Below are 22461 nucleotides of genomic sequence, written 5' to 3'. Positions count from 1 at the left end.
GTCAGCTTGTCAAACTCATTTTCTGTCCAGCTTTGTTCTGTTGCTGGTGAGGAGCTGCGATCCTTTGGAAGAGAAGAAGAGCTCTGGTTTTTAGAATTTTCAGCTTTTGGCCGGGCGTGGTGGCTCATGCCTGTACTTCCAGCACTTTGGGAGGCCGAGATGGGCAGATCACGAGGTCAGGATATCGAGACCATCCTAGCTAACATGGTGAAACCCCATCTCTACTAAAAATACAAAAAATTAATCCGGCGTGGTAGCAGGTGCTTTTCCAACAGTCTTAGCAAATGGCACACCAGTTCCATATTAAATTTAAAGTAGTTTTTTAAAAAAATTCTGTGCAGAAAGTCAGTGGTGGCTTGATGGGGACAGTTCTGAATCAATAAATTACTTTGGGCAGTATGGCCATTTTCATGATATTGATTCTTCCTATCCATGAGCATGGAATTTTTTTCCATTTGTTTGTGTCCTCTCTTGTATCCTCCTTGTTTGTATCCTCCTTGAACAGTAGTTTGTAGTTCTCCTTGAAGAGGTCCTTTACATCCCTTGTTAGCTGTATTCCTAGGTATTTTATTCTCTTTGTAGCAATTGTGAATGGGAGTTCACCCATGATTTGACTCTCTATTATTGGTGTATAGGAATGCTTGTGATTTTTGCACACTGATTTTGTAACCTGAGACTTTACTGAAGTTGCTTATCAGTTCAAGACGTATTTGGGCTGAGACGATGGGGTTTTCTTAATATACAATCCTGTCATCTGCAAACAGAGACAATTTGACTTCCTGTCTTCCTATGTGAATACCTTGTATTTCTTTGTCTTGCCTGATTGCCCTGTCTAGAACTTCCAATACTATGTTAAATAGGAGTGGTGAGAGTGGGCATCCTTGTCTTGGTGACAGTTTTCAAAGGGATAGTTCCAGTTTTTCCCATTTAGTATGATATTGGCTGTGGGTTTGTCATAAATGGCTCTTAATATTTTGAGATGCATTCCATCAATAACTAGTTAATTGAGAATTTTTAGCATGAAGCGGTGTTGAATTTTAGTGAAGTCTTCTGCATGTATTGAGATAATCGTGGTTTTTGTCATTGTTTATGTTTATGTGAGGGGTTATGTTTACTGATTTGCATACGTTGAACCAGTCTTGCATCCCAGGGATGAAGCCAACTTGATTGCAGTGCATAAGCTTTTTGATGTGATGCTGAATTCAGTTTGCCAGTATTTTATTGAGGATTTTTGCATCAGTGTTCATCAGGGATATTGGCCTGAAATTTCCTTTTTTTGTTGTGTCTCTGCCAGGTTTTGATGATGCTGTGGCCTCATAAAATGAGTTAGGGAGGAGTCCCTCTTTTTCTGTTGTTTGGAATAGTTTCAGAAGGAATGGTACTAGCTCTAGCTCCCCTTTGTACCTCTGGTAGAATTTGGCTGTGTATCCGTCTGGTCCTGGGATTTTTTTGGTTGGTAGGCTATTAATTACTGCCTCAATTTCAGAACTTGTTATTGGTCTATTCGGGGATTCGAATTCTTCCTGGTTTAGTCTTGGGAGGGTGTATGTGTCCAGGAATTTTTTCATTTCTTCTAGATTTTCTAGTTTATTTGCATAGAGGTGTTTATTGTATTCTCTGATGGTAGCTTGGATTTCTGTGGGATCAGTGGTGATATCCCCTTTATCATTTTTTATTGTGTCTATTTGATTCTTCCTTCTTTTCTTCTTTATTAGTCTGGCTAGTGGTCTATCAATTTTGTTGATCTTTTCAAAAAACCAGCTCCTGGATTCATTGATTTTTTTGAAGGGTTTTGCATGTATCTTACTTTCTGCAGTTCTGCCCTGATCTTAGTTATTACTTGTCTTCTGCTAGCTTTTGAATTTGTTTGCTCTAGCTTCTGTAGCTCTTGTAATTGTGATATTAGGGTGTCGATTTTAGATCTTTCCTGCTTTCTCCTGTGGGCATTTATTGCTATAAATTTCCCTCTAAAGATGCTTTAACTGTGTCCCAGAGATTCTGGTACATTGTATCTTTGTTCTTATTGGTTTCAAAGTATTTTTTTATTTCTGCCTTCATTTTGTTAGGTACCCAGTAGTTATTCAGGAGCAGGTTGTTCAGTTTCCATGTAATTGTGCAGTTTTGAGTGAGTTTCTCAATCTTGAGTTCTGCTTTAATTACACTGTGGTCTGAGAGACTGTTGGTTATGATTTCTGTTCTTTTGCATTTGCTGAGGAGTGTTTTACTTCCAATTATGTGGTCAATTTTAGAATAAGTGTGATGTGGTACTGAAAAGAATGTATATTCTGTTGATTTGGGGTGGAGAGTTCTGTAGGTGTCTATTAGGTCTACTTGGTCCAGAGCTGAGTTCAAGTCCTGAATATCCTTGTTAATTTTCCATCTCATTGATATGTCTAATATTGACAGCGGGGTGTTAAAGTCTCCCATTATTATTGTGTGGGAGTCTTAGTCTCTTTGTAGGTCTATAAGAACTTGCTTTATGAATCTTGCTGCTCCTGTATTGGGGGCATATATATTTAGGATAGTTAACTCTTGTTGTTGCACTGATCCCTTTACCATTATGTGATGCCTTTATTTATTTATGATATTTATTGGTTTAAAGTGTGTTTTATCAGATACTAGGATTGCAATGCCTGCTTTTTTTTGCTTTCCATTTGCTTGGTAAATATTCCTCCATCCCTGTATTTTGAGCCTATTTGTGTCTTTGCATGTGAGATGGGTCTCCTTATTATAGCACACCGATGGGTCTTGACTCTTTATCCAATTTGCCAGTCCTTGTCTTTTAATTGGGGCATTTCACCTGTTTACATTTCAGGTCAATATTGTTATTTGTGAACTTGATCCTGTCATTATGATACTAACTGGTTATTTTGCCCATTAGTTGATGCAGTTTCTTCGTGGTCTTTACAATTTGGTATGTTTTTGCATTGGCTGGAACCAGTTGTTCCTTCCATATTTAGTGCTTCCTTCAGGATCTCTTGTAAGGCAAGTCTGATTGTGACAAAATCTCTCAGCATTTGCTTGTCTGTAAAGGATTTTATTTCTCCTTTGCTTGTGAAGCTTACTTTGGCTGGATATGAAATTCTGGGTTGAAAATTCTTTTCTTTAAGAATGTTGAATATTGGCTCCCACTCTCTTCTGGCTTTTTAGGGTTTCTGCAGATAAACTGCTGTTAGTCTGATGGGCTTCCCTTTGTGGATAACCCGACCTTTCTCTCTGGCTCCCCTTAATATGTTTTCCTTCATTTCAACCTTGAATCTGACAATTATGTGTCTTGGGGTTGCTGTTCTTGAGGAGTAGCTTTTTGGTGTTCCCTGTATTTCCTGACTTTTAATATTGGCCTGTCCTGCTAAGTTGGGGAAGTTCTCCTGGATAATATCCTTAAGTGTATTTTCCAACTTGGTTCCATTCTCCCTGTCACTTTCAGGTACACCAATCAAATGTAGGTTTGGTCTTTCCACATAGTCGCATATTTCTTCGAGGCCTTGTTCCTTTTCCTTTTTTTTTCTTTAATCTTGTCTTCATGCTGTATTTCATTAAGTTGATCTTCAGTTTCTGATATCCTTTCTTCTGCTTGATTGATTTGGCTATTGATACTTGTGTAGGCTTCATGAAGTTCTCATGCTGTGTTTTTGAGCTCCATGAGGTCATTTATGTTCTTCTCTAAACTGGTTATTCTAGTTAGCAATTCGTCTAACCTTTTTTCAAGGTTCTTAGCTTCCTTGCATTGGGTTAGAACATGCTCCTTTAGCTTGGAAGAGTTTGTTATTACTCACGTTCTGAAACCTACTTCTGTCAATTCATCAAACTCATTCTCCATCCAGTTTTGTTCCCTTGCTGGTGAGGAGTTGTGATCCTTTGGAGTAGAAAAGAGATTCTGGTGTTTGGAATTTTCACCCTTTTTGTGCTGGTTTTTCCTCATCTTCTTGGATTATCTACCTTGTTGGATTTATCTACCTTTGGTCTTTGATGTTGGTGACCTTTGGATGTGGTTTTTCCTTTTTGTTTACGTCGATGCAATTCTGTTTGTTAGTTTTCCTTCTAAGAGTCAGGCCCCTCTGCTGCAGGTTTGCTGGAGTTTGCTGGAAGTTCACTCCAGACCCTGTTTGCCTGGGTATCACCAGTGGAGGCTGCAGAACAACAAAGATTACTCCCTGTTCCTTCCTCTGGAAGCTTCATGCCAGAGGAGCACCTGCCAGATGCTAGCCAGAGCTCTCCTGTATGAGGTGTCTGTCAACCTCTGCTGGGAAGTATCATCCTGTCAGGAGGCATGGGGGTCAGGGACTCACTTGAGGAGGCAGTCTGTCCCTTAGCAGAGCTCGAGGTCTGGCAGGCAGGAACATTTACGTCTGCTGAAGCTGAACCTACAGCCACTTCTGCCCCCAGGTGCTCTGTCCCAGGAAGATGGCAGTTTTATCTATAAGCCTCTGACTGGGGCTTCCGTCTTTCTTTCAGAGATGCCCTGCCCAGAGAGGAGGAATCTAGAGATGCAGTCTGGCTACAGAGACTTTGCTGGGCTGCGGTGAACTCTACTGTAGAGTCCAAACTTCCTGGTGGCTTTGTTTACACTGTGAGGGGAAAACTGCCTACTCAAGCCTCAGTAATGGCAGATGCCTCTCCCCCAACCAGGTTGACTTCAGACTGCCATTTTGGCAGTGAGAATTTCAAGCTAGTGGATCTTAGCTTGCTGGGCTCCACATGGGATCTGCTGAGCAGGGCCACTTGGTTCCCTGGCTTCAGCCTCCTTTTCAGGGGAGTGAACGATTCTGTCTCGCTGGTGTTCCAGGCGCCAGTGGGATATGAAAAAAAATTCCTGCAGCTAGCTCTGTGTCTGCCCAAATGTCTGCCCAGTTTTGTGCTTGAAACCGAGGGCCCTGGTGGTGTATGCACCTGAGGGAATCTCCTGGTCTGTGGGTTGTGAAGACTGTTGGAAAAGCGTAGTATCTGGGCCAGAATGAACTGTTCCTCATGGCACAGTCCCTCATGGCTTCCCTTGGCTAGGAGAGGGAGTTCCCCAACCCCTTGTGCTTCCTGGGTGAGGTGACGCCCGACCCTGCTTTCACTTACCCTCCGTGGGCTGCAACCACTGTCTAACTAGTCCCAATGAGATGAGCTGGGTACCTCAGTTCGAAATGCAGAAATCACCTGCCTTCTCCGTAGATCTGATTGGGAGCTGCAGACCGGAGCTGTTCCTGTTTGGCCATCATAGTATCTGGATCCTTGAAATCTGACTTTTAAAGTGTAAACCAAAAGTATCTGAGACAGCTATCAATCAATTTAGAAAGTTTATTTTGCCAAGGTTAAGGATGCATGCCTGGGAGGCAGGTCTGTGCTTTTCTGAGAGATGGTTGTGAGGGTTTCAATATTTAAAGGAGAAAGGATGGATACTGGGGAAAGAGGAAGAAATTTTAAAAAGATATGGGTAGATAAGAGACAGATGGTTTGAATTCTTTAGTCTTTGATCACCTTTCAGCAAATACACAATTTACATTTGAGAGAAGGGTAGAGGAATAGTCGCTAGCTCAGTGAATCTGCATTTTTACATCAGAGGAAGGAATCAGATATGCATTTGTCTCAGGTGAGCAAAAGGATGATGACTTAGAGTTCTGTCCTTTGTCCTGCACCTAAGAAAATAAGCTATCAATTTACATTGTCAGAGTAAAATTCAACAGAACTGTTTTAGGGTAAAGATCCTGGGGTCCATAAGGGATTTCCTACTGAGTTGTGAGGAAGCATGCAGGGTTTTTATATTTGTAGCTATCTTATTTAGGAATAAAATGGGAAGCAGGTTTGCCTGACACAGTTCCCAACTTGACTTTTTCCTTTGGCTTAGTGATTTAAAGTTCCCAAGATTTATTTTCCTTTCACAAAAGCTGACATACTTTTTAAAGTGGCTTATGTATTATCATTGGAGACAGTTCACACATTTACTCATCCTTTTGTTTTGAACCAAATCTCATGTAGAAGATAATTCTAGGGAATTCAGGTGTACTCTGGTTGCTATTATTAATATTTCTTTTGTTCGAATGGCAGTTGGCCATTTTTATCCTACAGAAAATCTACAGCAGATGGAGAGACAAGAAAAATCTATGTAATTGATTTTATGTCTTTATGTTTTATAATTCCTCTTTCTAGGTTTCAGAAAAGTCACTGTTAGAATAAACTGACCTAAGTCAATTCAGCAAGTATTAGGAGGGTCTTTTATGTGCTAGATACTGAAGGATACATAGAAACCACACAGAGTAATTTGCTGTAGAACTTGAATTCTTAAAGGAAGACTTGTTTTCTCTATGTTAATAAAAAACACTTTTTCTTTCTGATTCAAGTCAGATGACCCTGATGGCTCTCAAATTGAGAAAATAAAAGAAGAAATAACTCAGCTGCGCAATAATGTTTTTCAGGAAATTTATCATGAGAGGGAGGAATATGTAAGTATTTGATTCTTTGAAGTATTACATTAGATTTTACTCTAGAAATTGAATTTAAATATCCGTTTTATGAGGTGGACTGTAATCACAGGGCTAGAGGTATTATGTAGAAAGTTTATATATATATTGATCTAGTAAGATTTTTGTAAGTTTAGAAATAAATTTCACATGACCAAATATTCTGACCATTCTACCAGTGTGGAAATAACTGAAAATTGTAAAGAAGGAAAAACATCACTTGTAATATTTCCGCTCAGTGATAACAATAGTAATCATTGTTAACTTTTGACTTTCTCTTAGTCTTTTTTTGCTTGTTTTTAGAATTGAGATTATAGCACAGACACACTTTTGCATATTGCCTTTTTTCTGTTTAACATAAAACCTAAAGACCTTTTCCTTACACAAAATTTATATCAACATCATTTTTCCATAATGTTGCAATGTAAACATCAATGAGCAGCATAATTTAGTGGAAGAATGTAACAAAATAAGACTACCTGGTTTTGGGGGCAGGAGAAGTTACATCTTTTAAGTCTCTATTTTACCACTGATTTTTGTGAGCTTGGGGAAATAAATCATTGTATTTTTTGTTTAAAATGGAAGAATATTGTATTTTATATCTGGGAGATGTTACCAGAAAGAAGTTAGTTAAGAAACAGCACTTTGAAACTAAAAATACTGACTGGGCATGGTGGCTCACACCTGTAGTCCCAGCACTTTGGGAGGCCAAGGTGGGTGGATCACTTGAGCCCAGGAGTTGGAGACCAGCCTGGGCACATGGTGAGACCCCGTCTCTAGAAAAAATACAACAAATAGGTACATGGTATCATGTACCTGTAGGCCCAGCTACTTGTGAGGCCCTGTCTCTACAAAAAATACAACAGTTAGGTACATGGTATCATGTACCTGTAGGCCCAGCTACTTTGGAGGCTAAGACAGGAGGATTGCTTGAGCCCCGGAGGTTGAGACTGCATTGAGCTATGATCATGCCACTGCATTCCAGCCTGGGCAACAGAGTAAGACCCTGTCTCAAAAAAAAAAAAAAAAAAAAAAAAAGGAAAAATATTAAAACTATGAAAACAATAGGTATTTTAAGTGTCATGCTTTATTTAGCTAATTCATCTGAGTATATGTAAATACCTTGTTGACCTTGGGTTAAAATAGCTATCTTCCAGTGATTTGACAAGTGTTTAGAAGTTTTGCTTAATAAATATGTGATAAGTGGCTTTTCTTTTGTGAGGATACTCGATTTTCACATTTATTTCAAAGTTACTTATGTAGAGCTATGTATTTTTTCTCTCAGGCTTTAAAATTTTCCTCTTAACAAAACAGCTGTTATTTTAAAATGTCACTGTGTTCTTAATATTTTGAGAAATAATGACAGTTTTATGCCTCAAATTGATATATTTTCAGACATTTTCATTTTAGTTTGGAAGTGGGTGAGGACTTTGACCTTGCAAGATTTGTGCTTATGTATGTATCCAGAGCTTAAAATTGGTAATTAAATTTTTCTTCAGTTAGTAAGATGGTAGTTTAGATGGGTTAAAAAAATACTTCAGCCAACTTAAATTTAAAGGAGCAATGAACAATTTGCAAATTGGGCAGCCAAATCACAGCAGATTCAGAGAGACTCTGGGGATGCTTTGTGGTTAGAACAAATTTATAGACAAAAAAAGGGAAGTGACTTACAGAAATCGGCAGCAACGTACAAGAACAGCTGTACTGGTTACAGGTTGGCGTTTGCCTTATTTGAACGCAGTTTGAACACTTAGCAGTCGATAGGTGGTTGAAGTATGGCCGCTGGGACTGGCCAAGACTCAGCTATTGTTATAGGTGCATACTGCTAAGTTAGGTTTTCAATCTTGTCTATTAAGCTAGGTTGCAGTTCATCCACAAGGACTCAAATATAGAAGTACAGAGTCCTTCTCAGGCCATATTTAATTTGCTTTAGCAGATGCAAGGTGAGTCTTGGTTTTCACTTGTTATTTCTTGAAGTAGAAGGCAGAAACAGTGATTATCTTACTTGGTATGTTATAAGGTAGATGCTGATATATTTTCCTGAAGAGCAACATGTCAAAATTGAATATATATTGATCTACAGTTAAAAACTTTTTTTTTTTTTTTAAACTTTAGGAGATGCTGACTAGTTTGGCACAGAAATGGTTCCCTGAGCTGCCTCTGCTTCATCCTGAAATAGGATTACTCAAATATATGGTAAACTTTGTTTCCCTTGAGAATTACTACTATACAGAGAGTGTTGAAAAGTGATAATATTAAATTTGTGTCAGTGTTAAACTTATAGTAGCTTTTTAATAAAAATATTCCTGATGAATATTTTATAGGTATTAGAACTTTTTCTTATGACCCTTTAATGTTTGCATGGTATTTTTATTTTTATGTTAAATTGCATTATCTGTTTTTCTGTTTTCCTTATCCTCATTCAGTACATTTCATTTGAATTATAGGTGTACTTATTTGAATTATAGGTGTTTATTGTTTGAAATGACAAAATAAAATTTTAACTGCTACTTCAAGAGTTAGGATAAAAACAAGATATTGCTAGCCATGAGGGATTTGAGCACAATGTGTTTTTTAAGTTAAAGCATTCCGGGAAAAAATTCCTGAGAGATTGGCTAAAGTGGAGATGTTGAGGTGGGTATGGTTTTCTATGCAGGCAGGATTCAAAAGCTGGAGATCAGCATATTAGATGGGGTCATATGGAGCAGGATTAGTAAATACTGGCTCTCAAGACAGAATCTGTTAATCCTACCATGTATATTGCCTTCTATGGTGAGGGCCTAGATGAGGTATTTATTCATTAAGATTGTCATTAAGTCCATTATAATGGCTTAAATATGGAACAGAGAGGGATATTTGTGTAGACATGTGAGTTTATTCTAAAAAATATTTAAGATTAAAGTTCCCTAACTTAAATAATTACTCTAAACTCTTTCCAGACTAGACTTTAAAATGATGTGCAGTTTTCTTTGCAACTATTTACCGCTAACTTAGCGATTATCTTATGCAGTGTGGGCAAATGAGTATGTGCTGCCACATAGGACTTGAAAATTAATATTTAAAAATATGCTGATCTACTTTATTATAGAAGATTATAAAAGGTTTGACTCATGGTTTATGGAAGCCTTTAGTGGCTTTCTCATGTTCAGCTGTAATGTATGCTTAGGAATTTTTTGTAGGTTGATTATATATTGTAGAATACGTAAAAGTACTGGCAGAACTTAAGAAAAAACCCTGAAAACAATTCTACAGTGCCCCTCACTGAAACTGCACCACAGTAAAGCTTAGCTTTAAAATGTTGATCATATTTTAGTGTGAAAAATTATTCCTTTTAAAAAGTAGCAGAAATATCTAGTAAAATTAGTTGTTGAAAGCCATTTTCACTTTTGAGTACTCCAAACAGGGGCAGAGGTGTTAGAATTACTTCATGGTAGTCATAATTTTTGGACTAATCTTTCCCAGTTGACAACTACAATTTTGTCATTATTTTACCTTATTTATTTTTTGTTTTTTTAAAAAACGTTTATTTCAAGAGTTTTTGGGGTACAGGTGTTTTGTGGTTACATGGATAAAAGTTCTTTAGTGGTGATTTCTGAGAGTTTAGTGCACCCATTACCTGAGCGGTGTACACTAACCCAATATATAGTCCTTCATTCCTCACTCTGCTCCCAATTGGTTGTTACTTTAGTATTTTTAGGAAACATAAGTGGTTTTTCAAGTAAATATTAGGGATCCTAGGATGCATATCTGGTTAATTCTATTCATTTCCTGAATCTGTTCTAAATAAAATTATAGCAACAATTAAATGTATGGTGATTACACTTTGGGTAGGAGGAGTTTAAGAACCAGGAACTGGAGAAAATTCAAAATTTTAAAGATTTTAATTTTATTGGTTTTTCCATACAGTTGATATGTACAAGTCATTTAATAGCATGTAACTAATTATGTTGATGATTTTTAAGTGCTGGGATTGTTTGGATTCTTCAACTGTCATAAAAACTTGTGCCTAGAACTCTGGTGGCCTCCTTACAATGAGCTTGGAACGAGATCTTCTTGATGCTGAGCCCATGAAGGAACTTAGCAGCAAGCGTCCTTTGGTATGTTCTGAGGTTAATGGGCAGATAATTCTGTTAAAGGTAAGCCTAAATTATTCTTACTTGTGGGAGATTCAGCAGCATAAAGGATAGTGGTGCTGTTACATTTCAAGAAAGAAAAAACCTCACTGTTAGTTTTCTAAAGTATATAAGTTGACTGGCATAATAATTGTGCTTATAGTTTGGTTGCCAGAGCTAATTTTTAAAGTTTCCGTCAATTGAACAATGAGAACACCTGGACGCAGGGTGGGGGAACATCATACATGGGGGCCTGTCGTGGGGTGGGGGGCAGGGGGGAGAGATAGCATTAGGAGAAATACCAAATGTAAATGATGAGTTAATGGGTGCAGCAAACCAACATGGCATATTTATAACTATGTAACAAACTTGCACGTTGTGCATAGGTACCCTAGAACTTAAAGTATAGTAATAATAAAAAAAGTATTTAAAAAGATCATTAAATAAAGCTTTATCTCACATGAAAAAAAATCAGTAAAGTTTCTGTCATTTCCCTAAATAGAATATGTCCTTAATAGGATATGCTTTCCTTTTTTTGGGTGAACTTATTATATTCATCCAATATCTTTTTAAAATTCTTCATTTTCTTACATTTCTCCTTGAAATATCAGCTGTGTTGTCAGTACAATCTTCTGCTCCTGAATTTCTTCTCATTGATCTGGGAAACTGTTAATCATGATAATAAGATAATTAATTTGGCCTTAGTTGCTACACATTCTAGAATGCGTAGCAGGCTACAGGTAGAATTGCACTTTCCTTTTCCAAATTATAGAATTCAAAGAAGACAGAAAAGTACTTATAAAATTAAAAAATAAAATTAGATTTTAATTAATGAATTATGTTTAAATTGGAACGGTGTATAATTACAATGAGATTTTCATCTTGGAATTACCAGTGCCTCTTTTTTTGGTACAAGGGCTATTCTGTGGATGTTGACACAGAAGCCAAGGTGATTGAGAGAGCAGCCACCTACCATAGAGCTTGGAGAGAAGCTGAAGAAGAGTCAGGGTTACTACCACTGTTATTCCTGTTTTTATGTAAGGTAAAGTTCTCACGCTTATCTCTTGCAGAAACCATTTTATCTTGCAGAAACCATTTTATTTAAAATAAGTTTTAACTCCAGGTTTTAGAGCAGCAGTTCATTCCCCTTAACATAAAACAAAAATTATCCTATAGAATCAATGTATGCTAAAATACGTTGAAGTTTTCACTTGGAGTCACATTCTCTGTTTTGCTTCTTAGTCCGATCCTATGGCTTACCTGATGGTCCCATACTACCCTAGGGCAAACCTGAGTACTGTTCAAGCCAGCATGCCTTTAAATTCAGAAGTAAGTACAAAGCACTATTTATTTCCATGGATGTATTAAATGAGAAAATAACACCTAATATTTATTCAGGGCATACTACATGCTATATACTTTGTAAAATTTTGACTCATGGTATTCTATTTAATTGTCACATCAAACCTGTGATAGAAGTTATTATATGGATGAGAAAAAGGGTTAAAAGGATTAAGTGACTTGCACAGGGTCCCTTAGCCAGAGGTAGAGAGGGGACTCGAAATTGGTTCCAAAGCCCAAGCTTATTAACTACTAAACTGTGCTGTATGTGAACTGCCTAACATAGCACTTGGTATTATAAGTGCTTAAGTGGCAGCTTTTATTTTTATCATTGTAAATTTAGGATTAGTAATAACAGTGAAGGAGGCCCTGATTCTTCTTATGGAGGAACACTGTTTCAGTCTCTTATAGATACATTACATGGTTGGTATTTGTAATCCAAGTCTTCTTTGAGATAATAGAACAGATGTCCTCAAACCCCAGGTCGCAGACTGGTTAAGAACTATTAAGAACAGGGTGGCACAGCAGGAAGTGAGTGGCCGGTGAGCAAGCATTACTGCCTGAGCTCCACTTCCTGTGAGATCAGTGGAGGCATTAGATTCTCATAGGAGCATAAACTCTATTGTGAACTGTGCATGTGAGGGATCTAGGTTGCGCACTCCTTATGAGAATCTAATTCCTGTGATCTGAGGTGAAACCGTTTGATCCTGAAACCAACCCCCCCTGCATCCGTGGAAAAATTGTCTTTCATGAAACTGGTCCCTGGTGCCCACACACACACGCACACAGTGTCACCATTACAAAATCAAGGCTTCATCTGATCTTTAATTCTTTCTCTATGCTGTATTCTTATTAAAGATTCATTTGGAGGAAACTTTACTCATTTCTAGAGCAGTCTTTTAATTAGAGAAAAGTTTCAAGATTAAAATGATTTGCCTACTTCCTCACTTGTTTTGTGTGTACTTATCTATAGGAAGCTTTAAAGGTCATGAAAGGTGTTGCCCAGGGCCTGCATACATTGCATAAGGCTGATATAATTCATGGATCACTTCATCAGAACAATGTATTTGCTATAAACCGTGAACAAGGAATTGTTGGAGATTTTGACTTCACCAAATCTGTGGTAAGATATCACGGTTTTACAGATAGGTTCTAGACTTTATTTAATATTATTAAGCAGTAGTTCAGCATTTATATATAATATAATACTGTATTATAGGATCTTTGCCTTCAGTTAAACTGTGTCATGTAGTATAAGCAACTGTTTGCTCTCAGCTAGGTGCTAGAATAACAAGAATTTCTAAGTTCGTTCATTGTGTATTTTAACCATAAGTCTTAGGAGCTACCTGACATTATATACTCAATGGCATTGACAACATTAATTATTTTATCATCATTAGGAAACATTTAATTGCTAGGAAACATGCAAGGAAACTAGGTGGCCATCTCCCAACCTATCTCCACTGGTGTCCCTCTGTCTATAGATACAATTTACATATACGTACTTTGCTATTTTTTGATTAATAATGTACATTTTTAGAAACCTAGGAACCTTGGACTTTTTAGTTTACATCCAGATTCAACTCTAATGGCTGTTAATTTGGTGTCATATTACCTCAGAATAGGCAGTTTGTAGAGATAGCAAAGATCAGACAACTTAAGAGCATGTCGTGATTTTTTGTTGTCGTTATAGTGGGAACAATACTCTTTTAACTGAGAAATAAAAATTGTGTATATCATGTACAACATGATGTTTTGAAGTGTGTATACAATGTGGAATGGCCAAATCAGCAATTATTTTTCTAAAAATAGCAGCTTTATTGAGATACAATTTACGCAAAATATACAATTCAGTAATAGTTTGTAGTACATTCACAAAGTTGTGCAGTGATAATCAGTATTGAATTCCAGAACATTATTATTCCCAAAAAGAAAATCCATACTGATTAGCAGTCACTCAGATTTCCCCCTTCTTCTCAAGCCTGGAAACCACTAATACACTTTCTGTCTCTATGGATTTGCCCATTTGGACATCTCATGTAAATGGAATGATACAGTACGTGGACTTTTATGCTAACTTCACTTAGCATAGTGTTTTCACAGTTCATCCACATTGTTGACTGCATCAGAATGCCATTCCTTTTTATTGCCGAATTATATTTCATTGTATGGCTGCACCACATTTTGTTTATATATTCATTAGTTGCTGGACATTTGTGTTGTTTACACTTATTGGTTATATGAATAATGCTGCTATGAGCATTAGCATACAATTTTTTTTGTGTGGACATGTTTTCATTTCTCTTGGGAGGGGAATTAACTGGGTTATAATGTTTTACTTTTTGAAGAGCAAAACTGTTTTCCAAAATGGCTACATCATTTTAAATTCTTAGCAGTAATGTATAGGGATTTTGTTTTCTCTACATCCTTGCCAATATCTGTTACTATCTGAGCAATTTCCTTTGACTAGTATATGTTATAATGCTTTTATGCTTTGATCATCTGCAAGTCATAGGGTAATGCTACTGGAGTATATGTAGTCTTAATGGTTTTCATATGGTAGCTCAAAAAGATAAGAAAATGAAACTGCAACTGTAATCAAAAGCTGGGTTGTACAGATTGTACAGGATTTATACAGATTCATTTTCTGAAATATTTACTTTATTACATTAGTTTAACTGAAAATTAAGATATCCTGAGAAATATAACTAAATTATGAATTTTAAAAGATCTCAGCCTTTAGGGATTCTGGTTAGTTTACGTTTTGAGCATACCATTTGCATAACTGTAGATACGACTAAAATAATTATTCTTCTCTTTAAATACTTACTCATCCCCTGTTATTATTCCCCAAAACATTGTTTTTAATCTTCAGTTAAAAATATTTATTCTGAAATATTGATCAAACTTACCTTTTGCTACATTTTCCATGCAATTTTTAGATTGAAGTGATCATCAGGAAGATAAAGAAAAGTAGTCTGAGGTCAAGATCATTGCTTTTCAGACCGTATAGTGCATATGACTCACCTGGGGTTCATGTTAAAATGCAAATTAGTGTTTAGCGTTTCTGCAATGGATCATCTGCATTTGCAACAAGCTACCAGTTAATGCTGTAGCTCCTGGCCCTTGGATTATACTTTGAGAAGCAAGGATCAAAATCATAGCTAGAAAAAAGATAATTAACACTTGGTGATACCTGCTAGACATTATATCTCTGTAAGGTAGACATTATTTCCATTTTACAAATTAATTTAGGCTCAAAGAAGTTTATACCTACTATGTACCCATAAAAATTAAAAATAAATTGTAAAAATGGACAAAAAAGAGGTTAAAGCCCTAGGTAACACAGCAAATAAATGGGAGAGTGGGGAATTGTAACCAAGATCTGTCTGAATCTAGGGTTCATGCTATTGTCACTGATCATCTTTGACATATTAGAAATGGTATATTTAGAGAATGGTCAGTAAGGAAGGAAAGTGCTTTGTAGGATTTCATTTCTTATTTATTTATTTATAATTATTATACTTTAAGTTCTAGGGTACATGTGCATAACATGCAGGTTTGTTACATATGTACACTTGTGCCATGTTGGTGTGCTGCACCCATCAACTCGTCAGCACCCATCAACTCGTCATTTACATCAGGTATAACTCCCAATGCAATCCCTCCCCCCTCCCCCCTCCCCATGATAGGCTCTGGTGTGTGATGTTCCCCTTTCCGAGTCCAAGTGATGTCATTGTTCAGTTCCCGCCTATGAGTGAGAACATGCGGTGTTTGGTTTTCTGTTCTTGTGATAGTTTGCTAAGAATGATGGTTTCCAGCTGCATCCATGTCCCTACAAAGGACGCAAACTCATCCTTTTTTATGGCTGCATAATATTCCCTGGTGTATATGTGCCACATTTTCTTAATCCGGTCTGTCACAGATGGACATTTGGGTTGATTCCAAGACTTTGCTATTGTGAATTGTGCCGCAATAAACATACGTGTGCATGTGTCTTTATAGCAGCATGATTTATAATCCTTTGGGTATATACCCAGTAATGGGATGGCTGGGTCATATGGTACTTCTAGTTCTAGATCCTTGAGGAATCGCCATACTGTTTTCCATAATGGTTGAACTAGTTTACAGTCCCACCAACAGTGTAAAAGTGTTCCTATTTCTCCACATCCTCTCCAACACCTGTTGTTTCCTGACTTTTTAATGATTGCCATTCTAACTGGTGTGAGATGGTATCTCATTGTGGTTTTGATTTGCATTTCTCTGATGGCGAGTGATGATGAGCATTTTTTCATGTGTCTGTTGGCTGTATGAATGTCTTCTTTTGAGAAATGTCTGTTCATATCCTTTCCCCACTTTTTGATGGGGTTGTTTGATTTTTTCTTGTATATTTGTTTGAGTTCTTTGTAGATTCTGGATATCAGCCCTTTGTCAGATGAGTAGATTGCAAAAATTTTCTCCCATTCTGTAGGTTGCCTGTTCACTCTGATGGTAGTTTCTTTTGCTGTGCAGAAGCTCTTTAGTTTAATTAGATCCCATTTGTCAATTTTGGCTTTTGCTGCTGTTGCTTTTGGTGTTTTAGACATGAAGTCCTTGCCCATGCCTATGTCCTGAATGGTACCACCTAGGTTTTCTTCTAGGGTTTTTATGGTATTAGGTCTAACATTTAAGTCTCTAATCCATCTTGAATTAATCTTCGTATAAGGAGTAAGGAAAGGATCCAGTTTCAGCTTTCTACTTATGGCTAGCCAATTTTCCCAGCACCACTTATTAAATAGGGAATCCTTTCCCCATTTCTTGTTTCTCTCAGGTTTGTCAAAGATCAGGTGGCTGTAGATGTGTGGTATTATTTCTGAGGACTCTGTTCTGTTCCATTGGTCTATATCTCTGTTTTGGTACCAGTACCATGCTGTTTTGGTTACTGTAGCCTTGTAGTATAGTTTGAAGTCAGGTAGCATGATGCCTCCAGCTTTGTCCTTTTGGCTTAGGATTGTCTTGGCAATGCAGGCTCTTTTTTGGTTCCATATGAACTTTAAAGCAGTTTTTTCCAATTCTGTGAAGAAACTCATTGGTAGCTTAATGGGGATGGCATTGAATCTATAAATAACCTTGGGCAGTATGGCCATTTTCACGATATTGATTCTTCCTATCCATGAGCATGGTATGTTCTTCCATGTGTTTGTGTCCTCTTTTATTTCACTGAGCAGTGGTTTGTAGTTCTTCTTGAAGAGGTCCTTTACATCCCTTGTAAGTTGGATTCCTAGGTATTTTATTCTCTTTGAGGCAGTTGTGAATGGAAGTTCATTCCTGATTTGGCTCTGTTTGTTACTGGTGTATAAGAATGCTTGTGATTTTTGCACATTAATTTTTTATCCTGAGACTTTGCTGAAGTTGTTTATCAGCTTAAGGAGATTTTGGGCTGAGACAATGGGGTTTTCTAAATATACAATCATGTCATCTGCAAACAGGGACAATTTGACTTCTTCTTTTCCTAACTGAATACCTTATTTCTTTCTCTTGCCTGATTGCCCTAGCCAGAACTTCCAACACTATGTTGAATAGGAGTGGTGAGAGAGGGCATCCCTGTCTTGTGCCAGTTTTCAAAGGGAATTTTTCCAGTTTTTTTCCCACTGCGTATGATGTTGGCTGTGGGTTTGTCATAAATAGCTCTTATTATTTTGAGGTACGTTCCATCAATACTGAATTTATTGAGTGTTTTTAGCATGAAGGGCTGTTGAATTTTGTCAAAGGCCTTTTCTACATCTATTGAGATAATCATGTGGTTCTTGTCTTTAGTTCTGTTTATATGCTGGATTACGTTTATTGATTTGCGAATGTTGAACCAGCCTTGCATCCCAGGGATGAAGCCCACTTGATCATGGTGGATAAGCTTTTTGATGTGCTGCTGCATCCGGTTTGCCAGTATTTTATTGAGGATTTTTGCATCAATGTTCATCAGGGATATTGGTCTAAAATTCTCTTTTTTTGTTGTATCTCTGCCAGGCTTTGGTATCAGGATGATGTTGGCCTCATAAAATGAGTTAGGGAGGATTCCCTCTTTTTCTATTGATTGGAATAGTTTCAGAAGGAATGGTACCAGCTCCTCCTTGTACCTCTGGTAGAATTCAGCTGTGAATCCATCTGGTCCTGGACTTTTTTTGGTTGGTAGACTATTAATTATTGCCTCAATTTCAGAGCCTGCTATTGGTCTATTCAGGGATGCCAGTTCTTCCTGGTTTAGTCTTGGAACAGTGTAAGTGTCCAGGAAATTATCCATTTCTTCTAGATTTTCTAGTTTATTTGTGTAGAGGTGTTTATAAGTATTCTCTGATGGTAGTTTGTATTTGTGGTGTCGGTGGTGATATCCCCTTTATCATTTTTTATTGTGTCTATTTGATTGTTCTCTTTTTTTTTCTTTAGTAGTCTTGCTAGCGGTCTATCAATTTTGTTGATCTTTTCAAAAAACTAACTCCTGGATTCATTGATTTTTTGGAGGGTTTTTTGTGTCTCTATCTCCTTCAGTTCTGCTCTGATCTTAGTTATTTCTTGCCTTCTGCTAGCTTTTGAATGTGTTTGCTCTTGCTTCTCTAGTTCTTTTAATTGTGATGTTAGAGTGTCAATTTTAGATCTTTCCTGGTTTCTATTGTGGGCATTTAGTGCTATAAATTTCCCTCTACACTGCTTTAAATGTGTCCCAGAGATTCTGGTATGTTGTATCTTTGTTCTCATTGATTTCAAAGAACATCTTTATTTCTGCCTTCATTTCGTTATACACCCAGTAGTCATTCAGGAGCAGGTTGTTCAGTTTCCATGTAGTTGAGTGGCTTTGATTTAGTTTCTTAGTCCTGAGTTCTAGTTTGATTGCACTGTGGTCTGAGAGACAGTTTGTTATAATTTCTGTTCTTGTACATTTGTTGAGGAGTGCTTTACTTCCAATTATGTGGTCAATTTTGGAATAAGTGCGATGTGCTGAGAAGAATGTATATTCTGTTGATTTGGGGTGGAGAGTTCTATAGATGTCTATTAGGTCTGCTTGCTGCAGAGATGAGTTCAATTCCTGGATATCCTTGTTAACTTTCTGTCTCGTTGATCTGTCTAATGTTGACAGTGGGGTGTTGAAGTCTCCCATTATTATTGTATGGGAGTCCAAGTCTCTTTGTAAGTCTCTAATGACTTGCTTTATGAATCTGGGTGCTCCTGTATTGGATGCATATATATTTAGGATAGTTAGCTCTTCCTGTTGAATTGATCCCTTTACCATTATGTAATGGCCTTCTTTGTCTCTTTTGATCTTTGATGGTTTAAAGTCTGTTTTATCAGAGACTAGTAGTGCAACCCTGCTTTTTTTTGTTCTCCATTTGCTTGGTAGATCTTCCTCCATCCCTTTATGTTGAGTCTATGTGTGTCTCTGCATGTGAGATTGGTCTCCTGAATACAGCAAACTGATGGGTCTTGACTCTTTATCCAGTTTGCCAGTCTGTGTCTTTTAATTGGAGCATTTAGTCCATTTACATTTAAGGTTAATATTGTTATGTGTGAACTTGATCCTGCCATTATGATATTAACTGGTTATTTTGCTCGTTAGTTGATGCAGTTTCTTCCTAGCCTCGATGGTCTTTACATTTTGGCATGTTTTTGCAATGGCTGGTACCGGTTGTTCCTTTCCATGTTTAGGGCTTCCTTCAGGGTCTCTTGTAAGGCAGGCCTGGTGGTGACAAAATCTCTAAGCATTTGCTTATCTGTGAAGGATTTTATTTCTCCTTCACTGATGAAACTTAGTTTGGCTGGATATGAAATTCTGGGTTGAAAATTCTTTTCTTTAAGAATGTTGAATATTGGCCCCCACTCTCTTCTGGCTTGGAGAGTTTCTGCTGAGGGATCTGCTGTCAGTCTGATGGGCTTCCCTTTGTGGGTAACCCGACCTTTCTCTCTGGCTGCCCTTAAGATTTTTTCCTTCATTTCAACTTTGGTGAATCTGGCAATTATGTGTCTTGGAGTTGCTCTTCTGGAGGAGTATCTTTGTGGCGTTCTCTGTATTTCCTGAATTTGAATGTTGGCCTGCCCTACTAGGTTGGGGGAAGTTCTCCTGGATGATATCCTGAAGAGTGTTTTCCAACTTGGTTCCATTTTCCCCCTCACTTTCAGGCACCCCAATCAGACGTAGATTTGGTCTTTTTACATAATCCCATACTTCTTGCAGGCTTCATTTCTTTTTCTTCTTTTTCTTTTGGTTTCTCTTCTCGCTTCATTTCATTCATTTGATCCTCAATTGCTGATACTCTTTCTTGCAGTTGATCGAGTCGGTTACTGAAGCTTGGGTATTTGTCACGTATTACTTGTGTCATGGTTTTCATCTCTGTTATTTCGTTTATGACCTTCTCTGCATTAATTATTCTAGCTGTCAATTCTTGCACGCTTTTTTCAAGATTTTTAGTTTCTTTGTGCTGGGTACATAATTCCTCCTTTAGCTCTGAGAAGTTTGATGGACTGCAGCCTTCTTCTCTCATCTCGTCATAGTCATTCTCCGTGCAGCTTTGATCCGTTGCTGGCGATGAGCTGCGTTTCTTTGCAGGGGGAGATGCGCTCTTATTTTTTGAATTTCCAGCTTTTCTGCCCTGCTTTTTCCCCATCTTTGTGGTTTTATCTGCCTCTGGTCTTTGATGATGGTGACATACTGATGGGGTTTTGGTGTAGGTGTCCTTCCTGTTTGATAGTTTTCCTTCTAACAGTCAGGACCCTCAGCCGTAGGTCTGTTGGAGATTGCTTGAGGTCCACTCCAGACCCTGTTTGCCTGGGTATCAGCAGCAGAGGCTGCAGAAGATAGAATATTGCTGAACAGCGAGTGTACCTGTCTGCTTCTTACTCTGGAAGCTTCCTCTCAGGGGTGTACTCCAGAGGTGTGGGGTGTCAGACTGCCCCTAGTGGGGGATGTCTCCCAGTTAGGCTACTCAGGGGTCAGGGACCCACTTGAGCAGGCAGTCTGTCCCTTCTCAGATCTCAACCTCCGTGTTGGCAGATCCACTGCTCTCTAAAGCTGTCAGACAGAGTCGTTTGCGTCTGCAGAGGTTTCTGCTGCTTTGTTGTTATTGTTGTTTAGCTGTGCCCTGTCCCCAGAGGTGGAGTCTACAGAGACAGGCAGGCTTCCTTGAGCTGCTGTGAGCTCCACCCAGTTCGAGCTTCCCAGCAGCTTTGTTTACCTACTTAAGCCTCAGCAATGGCGGGCACCCCTCCCCCAGCCTCGCTGCTGCCTTGCGGTTAGTTTGCAGACTGCTGTGCTAGCAATGAGGGAGGTTCCGTGGGCGTGGGAGCCTCCTGGCCAGGTGTGGGATATATTCTCCTGGTGTGCCCGTTTGCTTAAAGTGCAGTATTGGGATGGGAGTTACCTGATTTTCCAGGTGTTACGTGTCTTAGCTCCCCTGGCTAGGAAGCAGGATTCACTTCCCCCTTGCGCTTCCCAGGTGAGGCGATGCCTCGCCCTGCTTCAACTTTCGCTGATCGGGCTGCAGCAGCTGACCAGCACCGATTGTCCGGCACTCCCTAGTGAGATGACCCCAGTACCTCAGTTGTAAATGTGGAAATCACCGGTCTTCTGTGTCGCTCGCACTGGGAGTTGGAGACTGGAGCTGTTCCTGTTCGGCCATCTTGCTCCGCCCCCGGATTTCAGTTCTTAAATGAATTATTTAGAATTTTCAGAATTAGAACATAGTACTGCTGCTTACTCTTGTGAAATTTATTTTTTAAAAAAAGTATCAAATGTTTAATCACAGAATCAGTGATTGTTAGTATTAAATCTGTTCAAGTCTACAAAATGAATATAAAAAAAGTCCCATAGTTATTATTTTAGGACTGATTTTAAGAGCAATTTATAATAGCAGAAATTGGTAAAAATATTTGAAAACAAGAGAATGAAATATTTAAAATGAATTTTTTTGTATTGATTGAATGAAGCATACTTCACAGAAAGTCACCTCAATTGTGTTGTATCTAAAATATTTAAAATATTGTTTTTGCAGAGTCAGCGAGCCTTAGTGAACATGATGGTTGGTGACTTGAGTTTGATATCACCTGAGTTGAAAATGGGAAAACCTGCTTCTCCAAGTTCAGACTTATATGCTTATGGCTGCCTTTTATTATGGGTATGTTACTTTTTGTTGAAATAGATCATATATATATGTATATATGTATATAATGTGATGATTTTTATAGTGATTCTCCTTAAAAAGCAGCAGACTTTTAGTAGAACTTTAAGTTTTATCAAAACTGTTGATATGCTTCCTGTTACCTATTGTGTGCTTTCTACAAATTGGCTTGATATATATTTTAGGTATCATGCTATTGTCTTAGTTTTGTTGAAGTCAAGATTAACAGTGAAGATGATTTTGTCCTACATTAATCTGAAAGCAGTTCATGCATATGTGGAAAATAAATATTAAATGAGTCTTGGGTATATTCCTGCTTCTACTGTAAACCAAATAGCTGTTTCTCATCCATGGTTTAAGAATTAAGAAGTTGGATGGAGCTGGAGGCCATTATCCTAAGTGAATTTACTCTGGATCAGAAAG

The 22461-nt window shown here is 37.9% G+C and overlaps 1 protein-coding gene across 1 annotated transcript in view; it reads left to right on the top strand.

Moving 5' to 3' along the window:
• The window catches only part of STK31 (serine/threonine kinase 31), a 48015-nt gene extending 25956 nt beyond the window's left edge, over positions 1-22059 (top strand). The window contains exons 6-12 of the mRNA XM_031935966.1: positions 6327-6428; positions 8562-8642; positions 10457-10582; positions 11475-11600; positions 11801-11887; positions 12873-13022; positions 21913-22059. Coding sequence (XP_031791826.1) covers positions 6327-6428; positions 8562-8642; positions 10457-10582; positions 11475-11600; positions 11801-11887; positions 12873-13022; positions 21913-22059 — 819 coding nt within the window. The remainder of the gene's footprint in view (positions 1-6326; positions 6429-8561; positions 8643-10456; positions 10583-11474; positions 11601-11800; positions 11888-12872; positions 13023-21912) is intronic.
• The last annotated feature ends 402 nt before the right edge of the window (positions 22060-22461 follow it).

Source organism: Piliocolobus tephrosceles, chromosome 8, assembly GCF_002776525.5.
Source record: "Piliocolobus tephrosceles isolate RC106 chromosome 8, ASM277652v3, whole genome shotgun sequence".
NCBI lineage: Eukaryota > Metazoa > Chordata > Mammalia > Primates > Cercopithecidae > Piliocolobus > Piliocolobus tephrosceles.
The sequence above is the reverse complement of the archived record's forward strand: the minus strand, read 5'-3'. Positions and strand labels throughout refer to the sequence as shown.